We start from the raw sequence: 17588 nt of genomic DNA on the forward strand, positions 1-17588 counted from the left end.
GGTGACTAGCAGAAACTGAGAAGCAGGCATTTTATTGGACCCATAGGCAGTCAGCTTCACAAATCAATGGGAAATGTCAGCAACATGGCTTTTCTGTCAAAAACAGGGACACAACTCTACATCTATAATGCATGGGGCGACACCCAGGGCCAACACATGTCAGAGATGCTTCAGTTCATTTCAGTGTCCTGGGAAGCTCCAGAAAACAATTTCTCAAGAAAGTGGAGTTATACTCTGGCTATCCTTGCCAGTGATTTAACAATAAAATATTATCTCAGCTTTGCCCTCCCTCTAATTCTTCCCTCTGGAGCAGATGTGCAAAAGCAACTGAAGAAGATGGACTAGCCTCCAAATAGTGTCATTTCTATCCACTGACTTCTTTCAGTTCAGCAGATGGGGAGGATATTGGCTTGTTCGTCTCCTGATTTCTTCCACAAGGTTTTCTTTCCGAATATCCACCTGGCCAAAATTGGGAAGAAGATAGCATGAGAAATGTCTATTCTCCCTTTTGCTCCTACAACCTTCTATCTCCCTTTCTGCTTTCAGAAAGATTTCCTTTTCTAATAATTACAATAGAAGTTGTATAGCCAGGGACTATGCTAAGCAATTTTTTACAAATAGCTCATGTGATCCTCACAATCCTGGGAGGTAGGTGCTATTATCATTCTTATTTTACCAGGTGAGGAAACTGAGGCAAACAGTTTAAATGACTTGCCCAAAGTATCTGAAATCTAATTTGAATTTAGGTCTTCCTGACACCAGGTCCAGCTCTCTAGCCATTATTCCATCTAGCTGCCAACTAGTAGTCATAGTTCACATGTAACCATACACTTACTAGCAGGGTTAGAATAAATTGTGATGAGATTTTAGTGCCATCATGAAAAGCTCACATTTTGCCAAAATATCTTCTCTACTTGTTTGCTAATGTTTAAGACTCCCTTAATTAGGAAGCAAAACCTTGGATTCTATGTTTAGAGATAAAGCATGTTACAATCCAAATATGGTTCAGAAAAAAAGAAATTTCACAGGATTCTGAACCTCCATAGGCATAAAACCTGAATTACTTTGATTCCTGTTGCTTTCATCTCGAAGACTCTGGAGAGGCAGGCTTGATTTGCTTTGGCTTGGCCAACATCTACTATGCACAGTAACATGTCTATATATTAGAAGTAGTCTCCAAGCAAAGGAGAAAAGTTCAAATCTCTGTTTGAGCATTCCATCTGTGTAACCCAGGATACATGCTCTAGGGTAGTGTGTCAAACTGAAATAGAACAGGATCCAGGAAGGCTCCATTTTGACTTAGAAAATGAGAAATTAACATCTGTGTAATATTGTATTTATTTAATTGTGAAACATCTACCAACTATATTTTAGTCTAGTTGGGCAGGCATTCCTTGGCTCTAGGCAACTCAGGAATATCTAGGAATTGCATAAATAACCTTCAAGGGTAGGGAGCTCCTACATCCGGGAGTTCCTAATACCAGAGAACTCAAAGGTCTAGGTCCCATCTTTCAATCTCTTAGACATAAGACATAGCTAAATTCTGATACAGAGATGAAAAAAAAAAATGCAAGGCTTGTTATTTTATTTTAAGCAGCTATAATTTCTAGTCACAGAGGATTGTCTTAAATTCACAAAGATTAAGTTGACTTGTTCATGAATCACAAAGCTGGCAAATGACAAAATAGAACTTGAACTCATCTTTAAATCATCAGGTTAGGTACTTGGTCAACTTCACCCAGCTACCTCTGATAGGTAAATAAATGAGCCTAATTCAAGGCAGAATGCATGGAGGCTAAGGAAAGCCACAGATAATCATTTTAGGGAAATCTGAAGAGGGAAGAATTTGAGATAATGAGAGTAGTAGTCAGGAGACTGGAGAATGGAGGCATGGGAAGTGCAAAATAGGAGGTGGAAGAAGGGAAGCAGGCTATTTTGAAAGTCCTGCAGAGGCTCAGGAAACAACCGTTAGGGTAGGGTATAACTTCTTTAGGTGGCCAAGATGATCCTAGCCTCATCTGAAGCCAAAAAGGGAAACCATTCTTGCTTCAACTTAAAAAAAATTCTTTCCCCATCTCCCTCCTCCACCCTAGTTCTTCAACTTCAACTCCTCCCCCACCCTCACTCACCTCTTCTCTGCTGGCTACAGAGCGCAGCTTGACAACCCCATCCTTCAATTCTTGCTCCCCAATGATGGCCACCAGTGGTATACCAGTCTCCTCACAGTACTGCAACTGAGTCAGCAGTTTGGGGTTCTTTTTGTACAGCAACTCAGCCTGAAGAGACCAGGGCAGAACAGGGGCTGAGACACAGCCTTGCCTCAGAAAAAATACAGGTGTCTGGTCCATAGCCTACTCTGGCAGAGATGCTATACTCTGGCTGGTAGTTCATTTGGTCCCAGGAATTACTACCATGGAAAACTAAAAGAGTCTTAAGACCCATGTTTAGAATCAAATTCTAAAGCAATAGAGTATAGCATTTCCTTCCAGGGTTCTTCATCCATACCTTAATGCCCCTGTCCCACAGTTCTGCAACAAGCTTCAACCTTTCCTCCAAAAGCTTCTTTTGGGCTGCTGCCACAAGCACCTGGGTCTCTGTTGTCCTAACTTTTTCTTCAGATGCCTAAAGAATGGGCAGATACAGCATTGTGTATGACAAGGTAGACTGACAAATAGGATCTCTTCAAGCTTCTTGCCTGGGATGAATGGCAGAAGTTGGGAAGAACAAGCAGGTTAGGAGTCTTATCTTTCTCCCTACTTCCTGCAGCTGAATTAACAGTCAATTCAGATAAGCAGTCCATTCTTCCAACCAAAGAATATTCACAAGATCACACTTTGAGAAGAATAAAGGAGAAACTAGACTACAGAGGAACAAGTGGCTTATCTTTACATAGTTTCCAGAAGTAGATTTATTATTTTTCCCTGAGGCTGGGGTTAAGTGACTTGCCTCAAGGTCCCACAGCTAGGAAGTGTTAAGTGTCTGAGACCAGATTTGAACGTCCTCCTGAATTCAGGACTGGTGCTCTATCCACTCACTGCGCCACCTAGCTGCCCCTCAGAAGGACATTTAATTGGCAAAGTCACAGCTCTTTGCTTTCCTCTCAACAGATCAGCATAAACAGAACTGCAGAAAGTATTTTTTGCATTAATTATAAACCCATTTTCACATATTTTATTTAGTAAAGATAAAAGGCTTCAAAATCTGAATTACTCAGAAGTCCCAAGCAGACAGTTTGAAAATGAGGGCATTAGTATCAGCCTTATAGAAGCCTCACCGCAACTCTATCCAACAAATATTATTATCTCCATTTGAGAGAGGAAGACAATGAAGTTCAGTGTGCTTAATGCCTATAGTCATACTACTGTTAAATATCCATTTAAGACAAAGCCGGGACCAAGGTCACTCTGCTCACTCTACCTCCACATTTCTGAGCATCTCAACTGGAATAACAGAAGGTAGGCTAAGAACTCACTAAAACCAACTGACTCAATAAGTGGTTGCAAAAATAAGGCAGCGCAGAAATTTCAGTCTGGCTTTTCCACTTTCCATGTTAGGTCCTAGTATAGCTTTGTGTCACATTGGGTATATATTTTGAACCAGAGCTAGCATTTCATTGGCAAGGGAAGTTTCCCGGGGAGCACTAAATAAAAGTTTTGTAGATAATTGCCCAGGAAGAGTAGCAAGGGAATACAAGGATCCACATCATCAAAAGCTTACTGGTTAGAGATGAACACTGTAGGCAGGGCAGGGCCCAAGTACCAAACCAAATCCAATATTGGTGATATCCTTTTCTTGACATTCCCTGAACAAATACAACAAAAAAGCCCTTTCTAACTACAGTATAGTTTTAGCTATTTAGGGAGAGGTATACTGACTGGCAACTAAGTTTTAAAGCTAATTACCCTTCTTTTTCTTCTCTTAATTGTGAAATGGAATTGACACACATGCCCACAGGGTTCCTACCTCCATCCTCTGTTCCACAATGGAGAAGATCCTTTCAACCCCAATGCTGAGCCCCACACATGGCACCTTGCGGCCCTTAGGGTCAAACATGCCAACAAGACCATCATAGCGCCCTCCAGCAGCCACACTGCCCACTCCAAGTGGTTCTTCCCCCTGTTTGGCTGGGGCCTGAAGAAGCACTGCTTCATAGATCACCCCTGTATAGTAGTCCAGGCCCCGGGCCAGGCTCAGGTCAAAGGTGATCTGTAGGACATGGAGATATGGTCAGTCCCAATGAACAGACACATCCTGGGATCCTCTGCAGTCTGCTGGGGCCTGCCCTTCCCCTACTCACTTTCTCTGTAATACCAAACAGAGTCAGATACTCAAATAGCAGTTTCAGGTCCCCCAACCCCTCCAGGGCCTGCTTGTTCTGTGAGAGTTTGGGATCCTGTAGTAGTTGCTCTACTAGGGACACTCCACCTGGGAAAAGCAGACAAAGAGAAGAAAGGATGCCATCCATCAAATTTTCATTGTTTACTTGGATTGCACTCAATGTTACTAATCAGGTAACATTACCTCACTATCCCAACTGCCTAATCTTTTTAACCAATATGTGTATTTATCTCATACAAAAATAGCAAGCAACAGCACAAGGGAAATGAAGATATAAGAAGGCACTAAAACAACATGCACTGGAAGAATGATTCACATATAGTAGAAAAATCAGCAATTCTCCCTTCTCCTCTCCCCCCGCCACTAATTCTTACCATGCTGTTTCACATAGGCCCCAATAAGATCTGCCACCTCAGGGGCCAGGCTTTTTTCTTCTACCATTTCATTCTTCACATCTTCCCATGACATCTGCGGAAACATTGGATTCAAAGGGTCCAGAAATGATTCACAACAGTGGAAGGTACAGTTTTTTCTTTGGGATGAAGGAGCTTTAGGGCAGAGGTCACTGCTCCTCAATTTAAGAGTAAAGGCCCTCTCCCTCCCAGACACTGTCTTCCATTTCCTGAGATGGGGTAAATTTCAGGGCAAAAAAGTAGGAGCTGTACATGTAAGTTATTTGTCACCTTGTCTAGCTTGTCCACTGAAGAGCAAATGGTACGGAATTTGCTGTCAGGAACACCACAGACATTGAACATTCCATCCAGAATTCTCCTGTCATTCACCTGAGGATTCCAAAGTCATTTTAAGATGTGGAAATTCCCACCCTCAAGTTATTCCCTTCAAGATCCATGATAGCAACAGTGTTCCTAAGGCCTATTTTTGCCTCTCCAAATAGAATAGAAGACTTCAGTCATAAGAGAGGAAGACTGTTAGAGCTCTGTTTATTACCACCAAGTTAGACACAGCTTTTTCTGTCACCTTAATAAGGAAGTCCCCCAATTGAAGCGCACTCAGGATCTCACAGATTATTTTCAGACATTCTGCATCAGGGATCATGGGGTCAAACTGCCCAGCAATGTCAAAATCCTGTACAAGAAGTGAAAGGGAGAAGCCTCAAGTCAAGAAGACTAATTTCCAAAGCTCCAGAGTGTCCAGACCCCCATAGGCAACATTACAGACAATTGATGCCCTTGACTGCATTCCTAATCCTAGAAGATGACACACATTCATCAAATTCTTCAGAGCACTTTTAAAAATTTCATCTCCATCATCTTTTTGGCAAAATCTCCCCTCAAGGGCTTTTCCTTTAGCCATTTATTTGCTCTTTCCCTGCTCAGACTAAAGCTTTGATTAATTCTGATGTACAAACAAGTGGTTTTCACACACCTTCATTTTTAGCTCCTCATTTGTTCGTGTCTGGATGTATCTAGACACAGGTACCATGTCTATATATGCCACTCTAAAAAGTGAATACTTTATAAATTCTAACTAATCTTAGTGAGGACTCAATGCCTTGACTTTCTTGGCCCCGAGATACTCACACACTGGTAAAATTCCCGGTAACGGCCACGAGTCATTGCAGGGTTATCTCGACGGTACACCTTTGCAATGTGGTAGCGTTTAATGTTGGTTAGTTTATTCATTGCCAAATATCGAGCAAAAGGAACCTGAGGGTAGATTAAGGAGAAAGTGTCTCTAGTTCAGAGCTAATTGCCCTGATCAACAGACCCTGCCTGAAAACAAAGTGTCCACACTCTCCTTGGGAACCCTGTGCAATTGAATTGCTCCAGTGAAGATTATCAGCAGTTTGGAATACTCAGATGATCCTGATACTATAGAAATACCAATGTGGAAGAAACTCTGCATCATGCTTAGTGCCTGCAGGACCACGCTATGATTTTTTTTTTTTTTTTTTTTGGACAATCAGTACATAATAGATTCATCACAGAAGCATAAGTATGTTTTCTGTATCTTTAAGTGCAAAAGAATATTTTTTTTTTCTTCTGCAGATAGTCTTCAAGATAGGCAAAAGAATGGTATTCTACAATAAAGAGAATTATAACAGATTCATGTTTAGGCCCTGGAATTAGTTAAATTCCTGTATGGTGTTCCTAGGAATGGGTCCTGTTAAATAGAATTTACATTTTTTTTTTTTTTTTTTTTTTTTTTTTTTTAAAGAGGGACTTTACCTAACTCATTACAACTGATTCTTTGGATCATTTATTCAAGGACTTCTTCCTATATGTACTCCAAACAGGAGTATTCCATCACTTCCTGTCAATTGAAGTCCAATATAAATGACTGTATCCTAGAGCTCACTTTGAAAGGATACAGTGAGGTCATAACGAAGGGCCAACAGCTCACCACCCTGATCCTTCAGATCATAGATGAGTTTAGAGTCTTCCCCATACTTTCCAGTCAATGTTTCCTGGAAGAAAAAGAAAATATATAATTATATTGTCTAGTGTCTAATAGTGTCTTGAATTTTTTAATGTGAACTGACCACATATATATGTCAGATGTGGACCTTCTCTAGTTGGGGGTTGGAAGGGAAGAGAAAGACAATTCAGATCTCAAAATATAATTATGCACACCTATTATATGAAAACATATAATTTTTTATTATATTTAACGACTATTCCTACTGCCAAATAAAGATGCCTAGTATTTTATAATCCCAATAGTCTAAGAAATGCAAGGAATTGTAGATGTTCTGCCGTCTCTCAATTATAATCCTTCTCTGGGAGGAGGCTTCTTTTCTGTGAATCTTTTTCTCTGTGAGCAGACTTTTTGAGAGGCTTCTGGAGCCTTCCCCTCCAAAAGTGTGGGATTGCTGGACTTGCGAATGCACGGATGTCTTCTCTTTGCCTCAATCCAGACTGCTGTCCAAACTCAATGTCCCAATCTAGACTCTGTAGGATGTTCTGCTGCAGCAACTTCTCCCTCCCCCCAATAAAATAGCTGTCTTAAAACAGGAACCAGAGCCACAGAAATCAATACAGGGATAATTATGTTGGTTCCCAGGCTGGTATTATCTAAGCCCATCTTAATAGGTGATCTTTCATTACTATACCTTAATATCTAACCTACTGGGTATTTGCTCTGTACTCCTCCCCATTTCTTTGCCAAACGCTTTTCCCTTGACTCTCCTCACCTTCAATTCAAACACAGGAGTATCTATTACTTCTGCACCATGACGCTTGAAGCAGCTGATGATCACATCAAAAACCTTCTCCCGAACAGCCATCTGCCTAGGGCTGTAGTCTCTTGTGCCCTTGTAATCAAAAGCAAATAAACAAGTAACTCAGTAATAAGCAAGAGGAGGTAATATTTCAGAAATATTCTATTTCTAATCTCAATCATAAGGCAACAGAATTGCATTTGACTCCCTTTTAATCACCAAGCCAAATTTACATGGACTTAGGATAGATAAGATCCACATAAATGAAGGCTTTAACATAATCTTTTACCATTAGAGCTGTGCTTAGAAAGGGATTATTTATTATTATTTGGTTGGTTGGTTTTAAGTTATGTTAATGGTCTTGAATTAAAAATTGATAAGATATAAAATCTAGAGATAATCCACATTTTATTTCTATAACCACTGGGATTACTACTAATAAATTGGGAAGTGTTTTTAAAAAAATGCAGCGACTAGTTATTTCCACCCGGAAGCTGCCCAGCCTCACTGGATTCTTTCTGAGAATCTGCAGCGGAGGCAGGGCTCCTACAAGTTGGGATGACTAAAATCCGGCCTATCTTGACAAACAGGTGACACTCAGGTGCAACCCCGTTCCAGCCAATGCCCCAAAGTGCCGCCTGTTTTCTAAAAGAGGCTGACTACTCGCCCCCCTGCGTGCCTTGGGAACGTCTCTGGCAGCACTCCGACCCGCTCTCCCCTCCTGAGCTTGTTTTATTTCCCTCTGGGGACTCTTTGAAGGTGGGTTTAACATGACCAACTTTGTGTCTTCAGTATCTAACAGTGTTTTGAACTTGTTAATGTGGACGGAGCACATCTATGTGCGTCAGATGTTGGCCCTTTCTAATTGGAGGAAGACAATTCAGAAGCCAAAAGATAAGTAAGAAAAAGTAAGTATCACGAATATATAAAAAATAAAACGAACCGACAACGCAGTGGGTTCATGAGAACGCCCTCTGCAAGGGTTCCCTAAGAACATATTTACCTTCGGAGTTTTAAGCACAAACTTCTGTTTCCCTTCATCAGAACCCAGCTCTGCCTTCAGCTTCAGGAGCTTGGAAACCTCCTCCTCGATCTGTACCTCAACAAACAGGACAATTTGGAAGGACTGGTCCCGACCAGCGCCCTCACCAGTTCACGTTTCGGAGAAGCGTGTGGGGTTCCGGACCTCTGACTCATAGCTGGCTACGTGACCCCGGGCCAGCATCAACCTCACCGGTATCACAAAGCTCACGCAAGAGAATTAAAAGTAAAGCACCCTAAAGACCACAACGCCAGCGCAAGGTTGCCTTCAGGACCCGAGTCCTGCGCCTTGCAAGCCCTTGCCCGGCCCCAGAGCCAGAGATCCGTCCACCCCGAGAACCGATCCGGCCTTCCTTCCCGGCCTTCCCAGCCCACCCGACCGGGTCGAGGCCCTCACCAGTTCGGCGCCCGCCTTCTGAAGTTTGAGGCCTCGCACTCGCTCGCCCTGGAGCCTCACGGCCTCCTCCAGCGCAGCTCGGTCCGCCATCCTCGAAACGGCTGCGGCTGTCACGGGCTACTTCCGGCCACCGAGCTCGAGCCGCAGATCGCGCGCCCAGAGAGCTTCCGGTCGGCGTGTGCTTAAGCCGGAAGAGAGAAAGACGGGAAGCTAGGTTACCCGAACCTCTCCCCTCCGGCTGCCCGCCCCGCAGCGAATTTGATGCGTGGACTCACTTCACTTTTTCCCTGACACTTTTTGCCTCAGTTTCCTCCTCCATAATCTGGTGACTGGTATTTTCTCATTCTCTGGACTCAGCCTAAGCGTTCCCTCTGCCCCAATCCTTCCCCGCCCCTTCCTCCGGTGTGCAGCCTTGTGCGGGGCTGCGGGAAGAGAAGCCCCGGCCCTCGCCATGCAGCGCCTCGGACCCTTGTCTCGGGAGGCCTGGGCCATGCTGAGCCTCCAGGTGCTGCGACCTCCCTGCACCGGGGCCTCGCTGCTTTTCCGCCGGGTGCTGGGAGGCCCGAGGCAGCCTCCAGCGCGGGAGGTATGTTCCGCCTTCTCACGTTTCTCGGTTTCTCTTGGCTCTCCTTGACTTGACTTTTGTCAGTCGTTATCTCCCTAGATTGTAAGTCCCTTGAGGTCTGAACCTCTGTTTTTTAGTACCCAGTCCCTGGGAGGCTATTCGCTTTTGTTGAGTTTAATTGAGTTTTCTAACTATTCTCGACCTGACTCTACACCGCCGTGCGAATGAATTAAACCCGTTCAGAGCAAGGAGTCCAACTTTAGAATTTGTATCCTACGATATGAGTAGGAATTATTTAAATGTCCTAGTTTTCTTCTCGGTTTAACGAAGGTTTAATAAACTAGTTGGACTCCCTTGAATTTTAACATTTTCGTGATTTTGCATTTTGACTTCTAAATGTCCGTTTGGTCCTACATAATTGACCACGGACAGCAGTCCTTTGCCCCCTAGTGTTTGTGACCGGAGTCCCACAGTCTATGATTTTAATTTATTTGTTTACTTATATGAATAATGTTTAAATACATCGTACAAAGAACCTCGGAATTGTCAATTGAATCATCCACAGGAATCTCTGAAACCCTCCTTTGAATGAATTCTTCAAGACAAGACAGATGATTACTTGTTTGTTATATTGTATTGTTTAGGTAAAGATTTAGGTAAAGAGTGAGATAATTGGCTTCTGAGGCTCTTTCTATCATTGAATGAATGAAGAAACATTTATTAAGTGCAGACTAAGTTCAAAAAATTGTGCTAAGCATTGAGAATACAAATAGAAAAGCTATGCAGTCTATTCTCAAAAAGCTCATATTCAAGTAGAGGAAACCACATATGCATAGAAGGTTTCAATTACAAATCAAGATAGAGCCAATGCATGGTGAAGGACCAAAGCAGATAATAATGTCTTTTTTTTTTTTTTTTTTTTTTTTTACAGTAATACAGTTTGTACTTCTATGATTTAGAAACCTTAACCTTCCTAAATTTGTTTTCTGTTCTTAAAAAATAAGGATAATACTTGCATACTGCTTACCTTACAAATGTAAGGAAAACATATTGCAAACCTTAAAATGTTATATAAAAGTGAATTATCACCATAATTGTTGTTAGAGATGAATAAATTGTTGTCCCAAGAAATTAAATTATTTGCCCCAGTTATTAAATGGCAATACTGGGACAGCTCTGTATTTTCTCAGAAGTCTTATTGGATAGCCTACTATACCAAAACTAATATTTTTACATTAATTTTTTTTTCCACATATACTGCCAGAAAATGATAGGGTCCCTTCCCTTGATGAACTTGCAGTCTAGTATTTTGATGCTATGAAAGGTGATTTGAATTTGTATACAGAAGATCTGAATCCAAATATAAACTGTCACTAATTTCCTTTCCTGACCTTGGGTAAGATACATAAACTTTCTAGGCCTCAGTTTCCCTATCTGTGTTTTTTTAAATGAGGGGATTGAGTTGGTCTTTAAAAGTTCCCTTCTAGCTCCAAATCTTTCTTCCTTTTCATTAGGTGGAAGGGAAGGGAATTAGCATTTATGTAATACCTACTGTCTTCCTGGCACTGTGCTAAGTACTTTTTTTTTTTTTAAAGCAAATATCTTATTTGATTCCCAAAGCATCCCTGAGAGTTGTTGTTATTCCTATTTTGCAATTGATGAAACTGAGGCAAATAATTGTGACTTTCCTAGGGTGAGACATAACTAGTAAATGTCTGAGGCCAGTTTTGAACTTGGGTCTTCCAGACTTTAAAACTACTAGTTACCTCAGTAGAAGAGTTAATCATCTAATGTTAGTGAATAAAAAGCTAATAAATTATTCTTACTGTATCTTTATTCCTTTGTTATTGTCATTTCTTCTAAAGCATCTTTCTGTCAGAACCCACCTAGGTCTAATAGGTCATATAGCCCTTTTGTAAGGAAGTTACTCTTCTGGTCTATCATTTTTATTTTTTTTGAAACTTGAGGCAAGAACCCTTTTTAAGATAGGCTTTTTTTGGGGGGGGTAAGTTTTTGTTTTTTTCTGAGTCTTACTTTCTCTCGGTATAAATTAGCAAAATGCCTTGAGTAAGCTTGTTTAATTAAAAAGTATAACTGGTGTTTTACCTTTCCAGAGATGGAGAGAGTCAGAATAAAACCACACTGTATAGGGGGAAGGATCTTTCAGTATGAGAGCCTCAGGGGAAAATGCTTTATGGACACAATAGACACAATGGCCACAATTCAGGCACAAGTGAAGAGCCTGCTGAACTTTTCTTCTTGTAACTGAAAGACTGGAAATTCAGAAGTCAAAGATCTGCAGCCATTGCTTAGTGTGCCATGATAATTTTTTTCCAGTTTGCAGAAGCCAGGTTGAAGATCCAGCTGGAATCAGATAAAGAGAAATCCAATTTTGTTATCAAGACTCCTAAGGTAAGCCTCTTTCTTCCTTTTTTGTCTCCTTTTCCAGTAGCCTGAGTGCTTAGGAAAAATATCTCCCCCTACCTTAGTTGAAATCTTGCAGTGAATTAAAGTTTATATCATACATTGGATAGAATTATATTTAAGAGTCAGAAAGAGAAACATCATATATTCATATGTTTACTAACTATATGATCTCCCTGGTCAGAACACTTCTCAGTAACTACTTCCTTCAGGTTTGTTGTACAGATAGTGTATAAAATGTATTACAAACCTTAAAGTACTTTACAAGTGTAAACTATGTTGTAAGGCTTGTCCATTGTTCTCTATTTTCCAAGCCCTTTACAATTTGCCTTTAAACTCTTTCTCTACATCCCTTTATTCTGATTGCTTTTGACTCATAGGGTACCAGGGATCTTAACCCTCAACAGATGGCTATTCGAGAGAAAATCCTTAATGCTGTCATCAGATGCTTCAAGAGCCATGGAGCTAAAGGGCTAGACACTCCAGTGTTTGAACTAAAGGTGACAAAGGAAAAGGAGGCGGGGAGGAGGGAGGTGTATTGAAATTCTTACTATCTTAGCCTCCAGTATCCCAGATCATATTTATTAAGCTGTAGACTTATGTTTGTCCAGGAAGTGCTAACAGAAAAGTATGGAGAGGACTCCAGACTCATCTATGACCTGAAAGATCAAGGTGGGGAGCTACTGGCTCTTAGATATGACCTCACAGTATCCTTTATCTTTCTAAGAGCTATTTTACTTTATCCTGAAGTTTCTTTTTTATGTCAGGGGAAGGAATTGTGATTGTCATGATCATATCCAGAGCTCTGATTCCTATTTTATGTTAGATGATTCAGAGAGGCATTCCCATAATAAAATAAGGGCTGAAAGTAGTGGTGAAGAACAGGTTTTCAAATTTAAGTAATCTGGGGAAAGGATTAGGATGAATAGAAGGAAAGGATCCCAGGGTTTTGGAGACCATCTAGATCCTTATTTCCCTTTCCTTGTCTGAATTTTTAGTTTGACAAGATCATGTTGGAATCTATTGCTAAAGGTGTGAATTTCCCTAGTATTTGACTTGTACAAATATAGTTGAATGTCAGCTCTGGAAGGGACCATGCTGCTTCCTTAATAATTTCTTGTGAGGTCCCTTTTGCTCGTTATCTGGCTATGAATAAGATAAAGAAGATGAAACGCTATCATATTGGAAAGGTGTGGCGACGGGAGAGTCCTTCCATAAACCAAGGTCGATACCGAGAGTTCTGCCAATGTGTGAGTGATTGGGGCACTGGGTAGTAGGGAGGGGATTCTAAGAGCAACATCCCTGGAAACACAGATTTAATAGAGGATTTTCAAATTTTCACTATTTCTTTTTGCTACAGGATTTTGACATTGCAGGTCAATTTGATCCCATGATCCCTGATGCAGAGTGTTTAAAGATCATATATGAAATCCTAAATACATTGCAGTTGGGGGACTTCTTAATTAAGGTGAATGTAAATACAGAAGAGGAGGGGGTGTGCATGAGTTAAGATGATTTTCTTCAGGTTTTCATCTTATCTTTATGGTGGTCCCAACCTTACTCCTTGGCTTTAGCAGCTATTTCCATATAGTCTAATTGTAAGACTTCTCTTCCTTTTACTAGAGGGAATCACTGGGAAAGGAGTCTGGATCTTTCTTTTGGGAATAAGTATTGATGGAGTATCTGGTGCATATGGAATTCACAGGTGAATGACAGGCGAATTTTGGATGGTATATTTGCTGTCTGTGGAGTCCCTGAAAACAAATTCCGATTTGTCTGTTCTTCAGTGGATAAGCTGGGCAAGGTAATAAAGAAGATCTTTTTGTTTTCCCTCGTCTTAAGTTTTTGTAGCTTATCGCCTTCTGGGCCATTTTGTTTAAGAAATTAGAGGGACAGTGTATAAAATAAGGTATCACACTTAAGTATTACTATTGTAAAAGATATAGAGAATCTAAAAATGATCTTATTTCAGTCCTTTATTGGGAACTTGGAGTCTACTTCTTTACTAATAGCAGTCACATTATTTAAATATAAACATTGTAATATTTTTAAAAGTGCTTTCTTTACAGCTATCTTATGAGGAAGCCATTAAAATTATCTCTTATAGTAGAAATTTTAAAAAAGCAGTTTAACTGACTTGCTTTGGGTCACATAGCTAGTAATTGTTAAAAGATAAAATTAATTCATTCATGAAAACATGAATCCCATGTTTTCACTCTATCCAGTATTCTATTCTTACTTATGTCTATTATAGACCTTAAGTACCCAGTAGGCATTCATATGCTTACTAATTGAATATAATATCTTTTGTTATGAAAGAAAGTAGGTTCTTGGGGATATGAGCAATTATTTCTTATTCTATAGATGTCCTGGATGGATGTGAGACAAGAAATGGTAGGAAAGACGGGTCTGGCTCCTGAAGTGGCAGATTGTATTGGGGATTACATCCAGCAACATGGTAAGAAGCAAGATTCCCTAAGATTTAAACATATATATATATATATATATATATATATAAAATAGGAATAGGAAAGATCACCATCTTAAAATTCTGACTCTTATGTTTGACTTTCCCAGGTGGAGTGTCCCTAGTAGAGCAACTACTGGAGGATCCCAAACTCTCACAGAACAAGCAGGCCCTGGAGGGGTTGGGGGACCTGAAACTGCTATTTGAGTATCTGACTCTGTTTGGTATTACAGAGAAAGTGAGTAGGGGAAGGGCAGGCCCCAGCAGACTGCAGAGGATCCCAGGATGTGTCTGTTCATTGGGACTGACCATATCTCCATGTCCCACAGATCACCTTTGACCTGAGCCTGGCCCGGGGCCTGGACTACTATACAGGGGTGATCTATGAAGCAGTGCTTCTTCAGGCCCCAGCCCAACAGGGGGAAGAACCGCTTGGAGTGGGCAGTGTGGCTGCTGGAGGGCGCTATGATGATCTTGTTGGCATGTTTGACCCCAAGGGCCACAAGGTGCCATGTGTGGGGCTCAGCATTGGGGTTGAAAGGATCTTCTCCATTGTGGAACAGAGGATGAAGGTAGGAACCCTGTTTGGAATAAGTGGGGAACTTCTTTCCTCACTTTTAAAGACTGGACTGTTTTTCTGAAAACAAGGGGCTTCTTATCCTGATTTTTTTGAAGAGAAATTTTAGCCAGTGTTTTTTGCTTGTCTCTTTTCTCTAGGCCACTGAGAAAATTCAAATGACAGAGACACAGGTCCTTGTAGCTACAGCACAAAAGAATTTCCTTAAAGAACGGATGAAACTGATTGCAGAGCTTTGGGATGCTGGGATCAAGGTAAATTAGAACAAGGGCCAGTGTATTGTGGTCTGGGAAAACACTCCCCTAAATCTTTCATTATTAGAGCAACTTTCTAGGAAAGGAGGACCATGTTTTGGGTTGTGTGGTTTTCCTGAAGGTGGGGGAACATTAGAAGGGAAGTGGTTAAATAGTGGGTATACTATATGAAATACCAAATTAAAAGGATTATCTTTTGCTTCAAGGCTGAGATGCTATATAAGAAGGACCCCAGTTTCCTGACTCAGCTACATTACTGTGAGGATACAGGCATCCCACTGGTGGCCATCATTGGGGAGCGAGAGCTAAAAGATGGTATCATTAAGCTTCGTTCTGTGGCCAGCAGAGAGGAGGTAAGACAGTAATGGCCGAGATAGACTAAATTAAGTGGTCCAAGAGAATTATGTTTAAAAAAATCTTTGGAAATAGTGAATTGTAGGGCACCTGATACACTAGAGAAGATAGTAGCCATCATAATAACTTGGAACAAAGAGCTCAGAAATTAGGCCAGATGACATACATCTACATGGTTAGATTTTTTTAGAAATTAAACAGAATAACCAGATGACATGATCTTGCCTTCTATTAGCTTAGTTCAATTTGGATAGTTGGATTTTACACAAAAACATTTGATGCATGCACATACAAATGCCTTTTTGACAATTGACATGCAGATAGAATATAGGGTGAAAGAGCTAGCAAGCCATTGAAGAATTCATTTTTCTATATCTCACATATCTACTTTCACGTTTCAGGTGGACATTAAACGGGAAAATATAGTAACTGAAATCCAGAGGAGAATATGTGAATCCTGATGTTGCCTGTTCTTCATCTGCTTCTTGTTCCAGTTGCAGAAATCTACTCCACTCTGGTGGTTGGAGTTTTACCGTGGTGGCCCTATCCAGTTTCACATTTGGGTCAGGGTAGACTACACTTCTCCCTTCTACTGCCTCCCTACTTCTGTCATCTTAGAGTTCCTTGTTTGGAGGTGGGAAAGTATCAATGACATGTAGGCTTCTGACACTCTTGCTTTAAATCAGTGATATTTCAGAGGAAGTGGACCATCCATTTTTAACTGGGGGAGATAGTGTCTTCTGTAATAAGAATATGTCTTAGATACTACAGAGACAGTGGTAAATTTGTGCTATCACCAACTACAAACAAGACCTAAGTTGAACTGTATTCTCTGAAGAGTCTTCAAGGGAGTTAACCTCTGAAGGAATCTTGTAGTGTGAGAGAGTTCTTTCTGAGGTCAGAATTCAAACCCTTGCTTAAGGTCTGAGCCAACCAGGAAAAAAGCTTGATTGTTCCAGACATAGGATTCCAGTCTGTTAATAACTATCTTGCTTTGAGTGTTATAAAAAGACGTGAAGAAGGGAGGAGTGGATATCCTAATTGAGTCTAAACTAAAACAAGTTATAAAAGGCATGGTGTAGCTAGCTTCCTTCCTAGCTATCCTTAGCATAATGGAGAAGAGCTAGCTATCTGATGCTTAAGCTTCCTCATGGCTTTAAATGTTGAACTGAGCAGGTCACTAGTTCTCTTGAGTTACAGTTCCTTATCTGTAAAATGAACCAGATGACTTCCAAGATGCCTTCCAATTGTATATGTATAAAAATGTCCACATGAACTATAAAAATACAAGAAAACCCCTGACAAGGGTGAGACTGGTGATTTCTCCTCCCATACAGCTATTATATTATTGTGATCTTTTTCTTGAACCAGAACAGCTGCTGTTTTCTTCCTGTGGCTTGCCACTTTAGTAACTATTTGGAGGTGTTTTTATATTTAATGTAACTAATTTACACATCTTGCAATTAGCATTTTATTTACATAGAATATGAAGAGTGATTTGGGTATAAAAATCTGGGCTATCTCCTATTTGCCAATATAGGTTTACTTTTACATCTTCAGATATTTTTTGTGGAGATTTTTGTGGCAGGCACTCAAGTAGTCTCCTCTGTCATTACAACACTGGAGGGGTGTTTCTGATGTTCACATCCTGTTCCAGCAGGATGGAAATTTTAACTACACTACTGTAAAGTTCATTATGCTCAGAAGACAATGTTTGGCTTCTTGGAATTTTAGGTTTAACATTGGCCACCCACGGACCTCTTGCCTAAAGATTATGTTCGCCAACTCCAAGACCGCCTTTGGAGAAAGAATTAATTAAATTAGTCAACTAATCAACTAAATTAATGAATTGGCAATGGAAAACTAGGGGAGTTGGAGACCTGGGGTTGGGAGAAGTACTGGTTTCTTTCCTCGTGTCTTCAGCTTCTTGGGAAGATCGAAGAAGCCTCAGACCCGGAAGGAATTGACCCCTTTATGGAATCCTCTTCTA

General features: G+C 40.7%; 2 protein-coding genes across 4 annotated transcripts; one reads left to right on the forward strand and one right to left on the reverse strand.

Annotated features, from left to right (window-relative positions):
- Positions 1-16: 16 nt before the first annotated feature.
- Positions 17-9121, reverse strand: HARS1 (histidyl-tRNA synthetase 1). 3 transcript variants are annotated; one of them, XR_012486642.1, is made up of 13 exons: positions 8958-9112; positions 8523-8612; positions 7493-7612; positions 6671-6766; positions 5880-6005; positions 5317-5424; positions 5022-5120; positions 4713-4806; positions 4298-4425; positions 3964-4206; positions 2412-2622; positions 2130-2302; positions 17-459 (listed from the first exon to the last, which is right to left on the reverse strand). XR_012486642.1 is itself a non-coding variant. In XM_074291583.1 (13 exons), exons 1-13 carry the CDS (start codon positions 9045-9047, stop codon positions 382-384), a joined length of 1536 nt encoding a protein of 511 aa, XP_074147684.1. In that variant the 5' UTR covers positions 9048-9121; the 3' UTR covers positions 17-381. The 3 variants fall into 3 exon arrangements, 2 of the variants coding, with proteins under 2 accessions (XP_074147684.1, XP_074147683.1); XM_074291583.1 differs by having other exon boundaries at positions 2130-2276; positions 2506-2622; positions 8958-9121; XM_074291582.1 differs by having other exon boundaries at positions 2478-2622.
- A 5-nt stretch (positions 9122-9126) lies between these two features.
- LOC141556798 (histidine--tRNA ligase, mitochondrial-like) lies at positions 9127-16903 on the forward strand. The gene is made up of 13 exons (XM_074291584.1): positions 9127-9543; positions 11860-11934; positions 12327-12446; positions 12558-12653; positions 13071-13196; positions 13307-13414; positions 13652-13750; positions 14311-14404; positions 14524-14651; positions 14743-14985; positions 15131-15244; positions 15451-15597; positions 16000-16903. Exons 1-13 carry the CDS (start codon positions 9409-9411, stop codon positions 16057-16059), a joined length of 1545 nt encoding a protein of 514 aa, XP_074147685.1. The 5' UTR covers positions 9127-9408; the 3' UTR covers positions 16060-16903.
- Positions 16904-17588: the final 685 nt, after the last annotated feature.

The sequence above is a fragment of the Sminthopsis crassicaudata genome, chromosome 2 (genome assembly GCF_048593235.1).
Source record: "Sminthopsis crassicaudata isolate SCR6 chromosome 2, ASM4859323v1, whole genome shotgun sequence".
In the NCBI taxonomy this organism is placed as follows: Eukaryota; Metazoa; Chordata; class Mammalia; order Dasyuromorphia; family Dasyuridae; genus Sminthopsis; species Sminthopsis crassicaudata.

Coding starts and splice junctions, on each gene's coding strand:
- LOC141556798 (XM_074291584.1), top strand. CDS start 9,409: ATGCAGCGCCTCGGACCCTTGTCTCGGGAGGCCTGGGCCATGCTGAGC. Junction 12,447..12,557: donor CTCCAGTGTTTGAACTAAAG/GTGACAAAGGAA, acceptor ATGTTTGTCCAG/GAAGTGCTAACAGAAAAGTA. Junction 13,197..13,306: donor ACCGAGAGTTCTGCCAATGT/GTGAGTGATTGG, acceptor TTTTTGCTACAG/GATTTTGACATTGCAGGTCA.
- HARS1 (XM_074291582.1), bottom strand. CDS start 9,047: ATGGCGGACCGAGCTGCGCTGGAGGAGGCCGTGAGGCTCCAGGGCGAG. Junction 4,807..5,021: donor CAGTGGACAAGCTAGACAAG/GTGACAAATAAC, acceptor ATGTTTCCGCAG/ATGTCATGGGAAGATGTGAA. Junction 460..2,129: donor CTGTAGCCAGCAGAGAAGAG/GTGAGTGAGGGT, acceptor AATTTTGGCCAG/GTGGATATTCGGAAAGAAAA.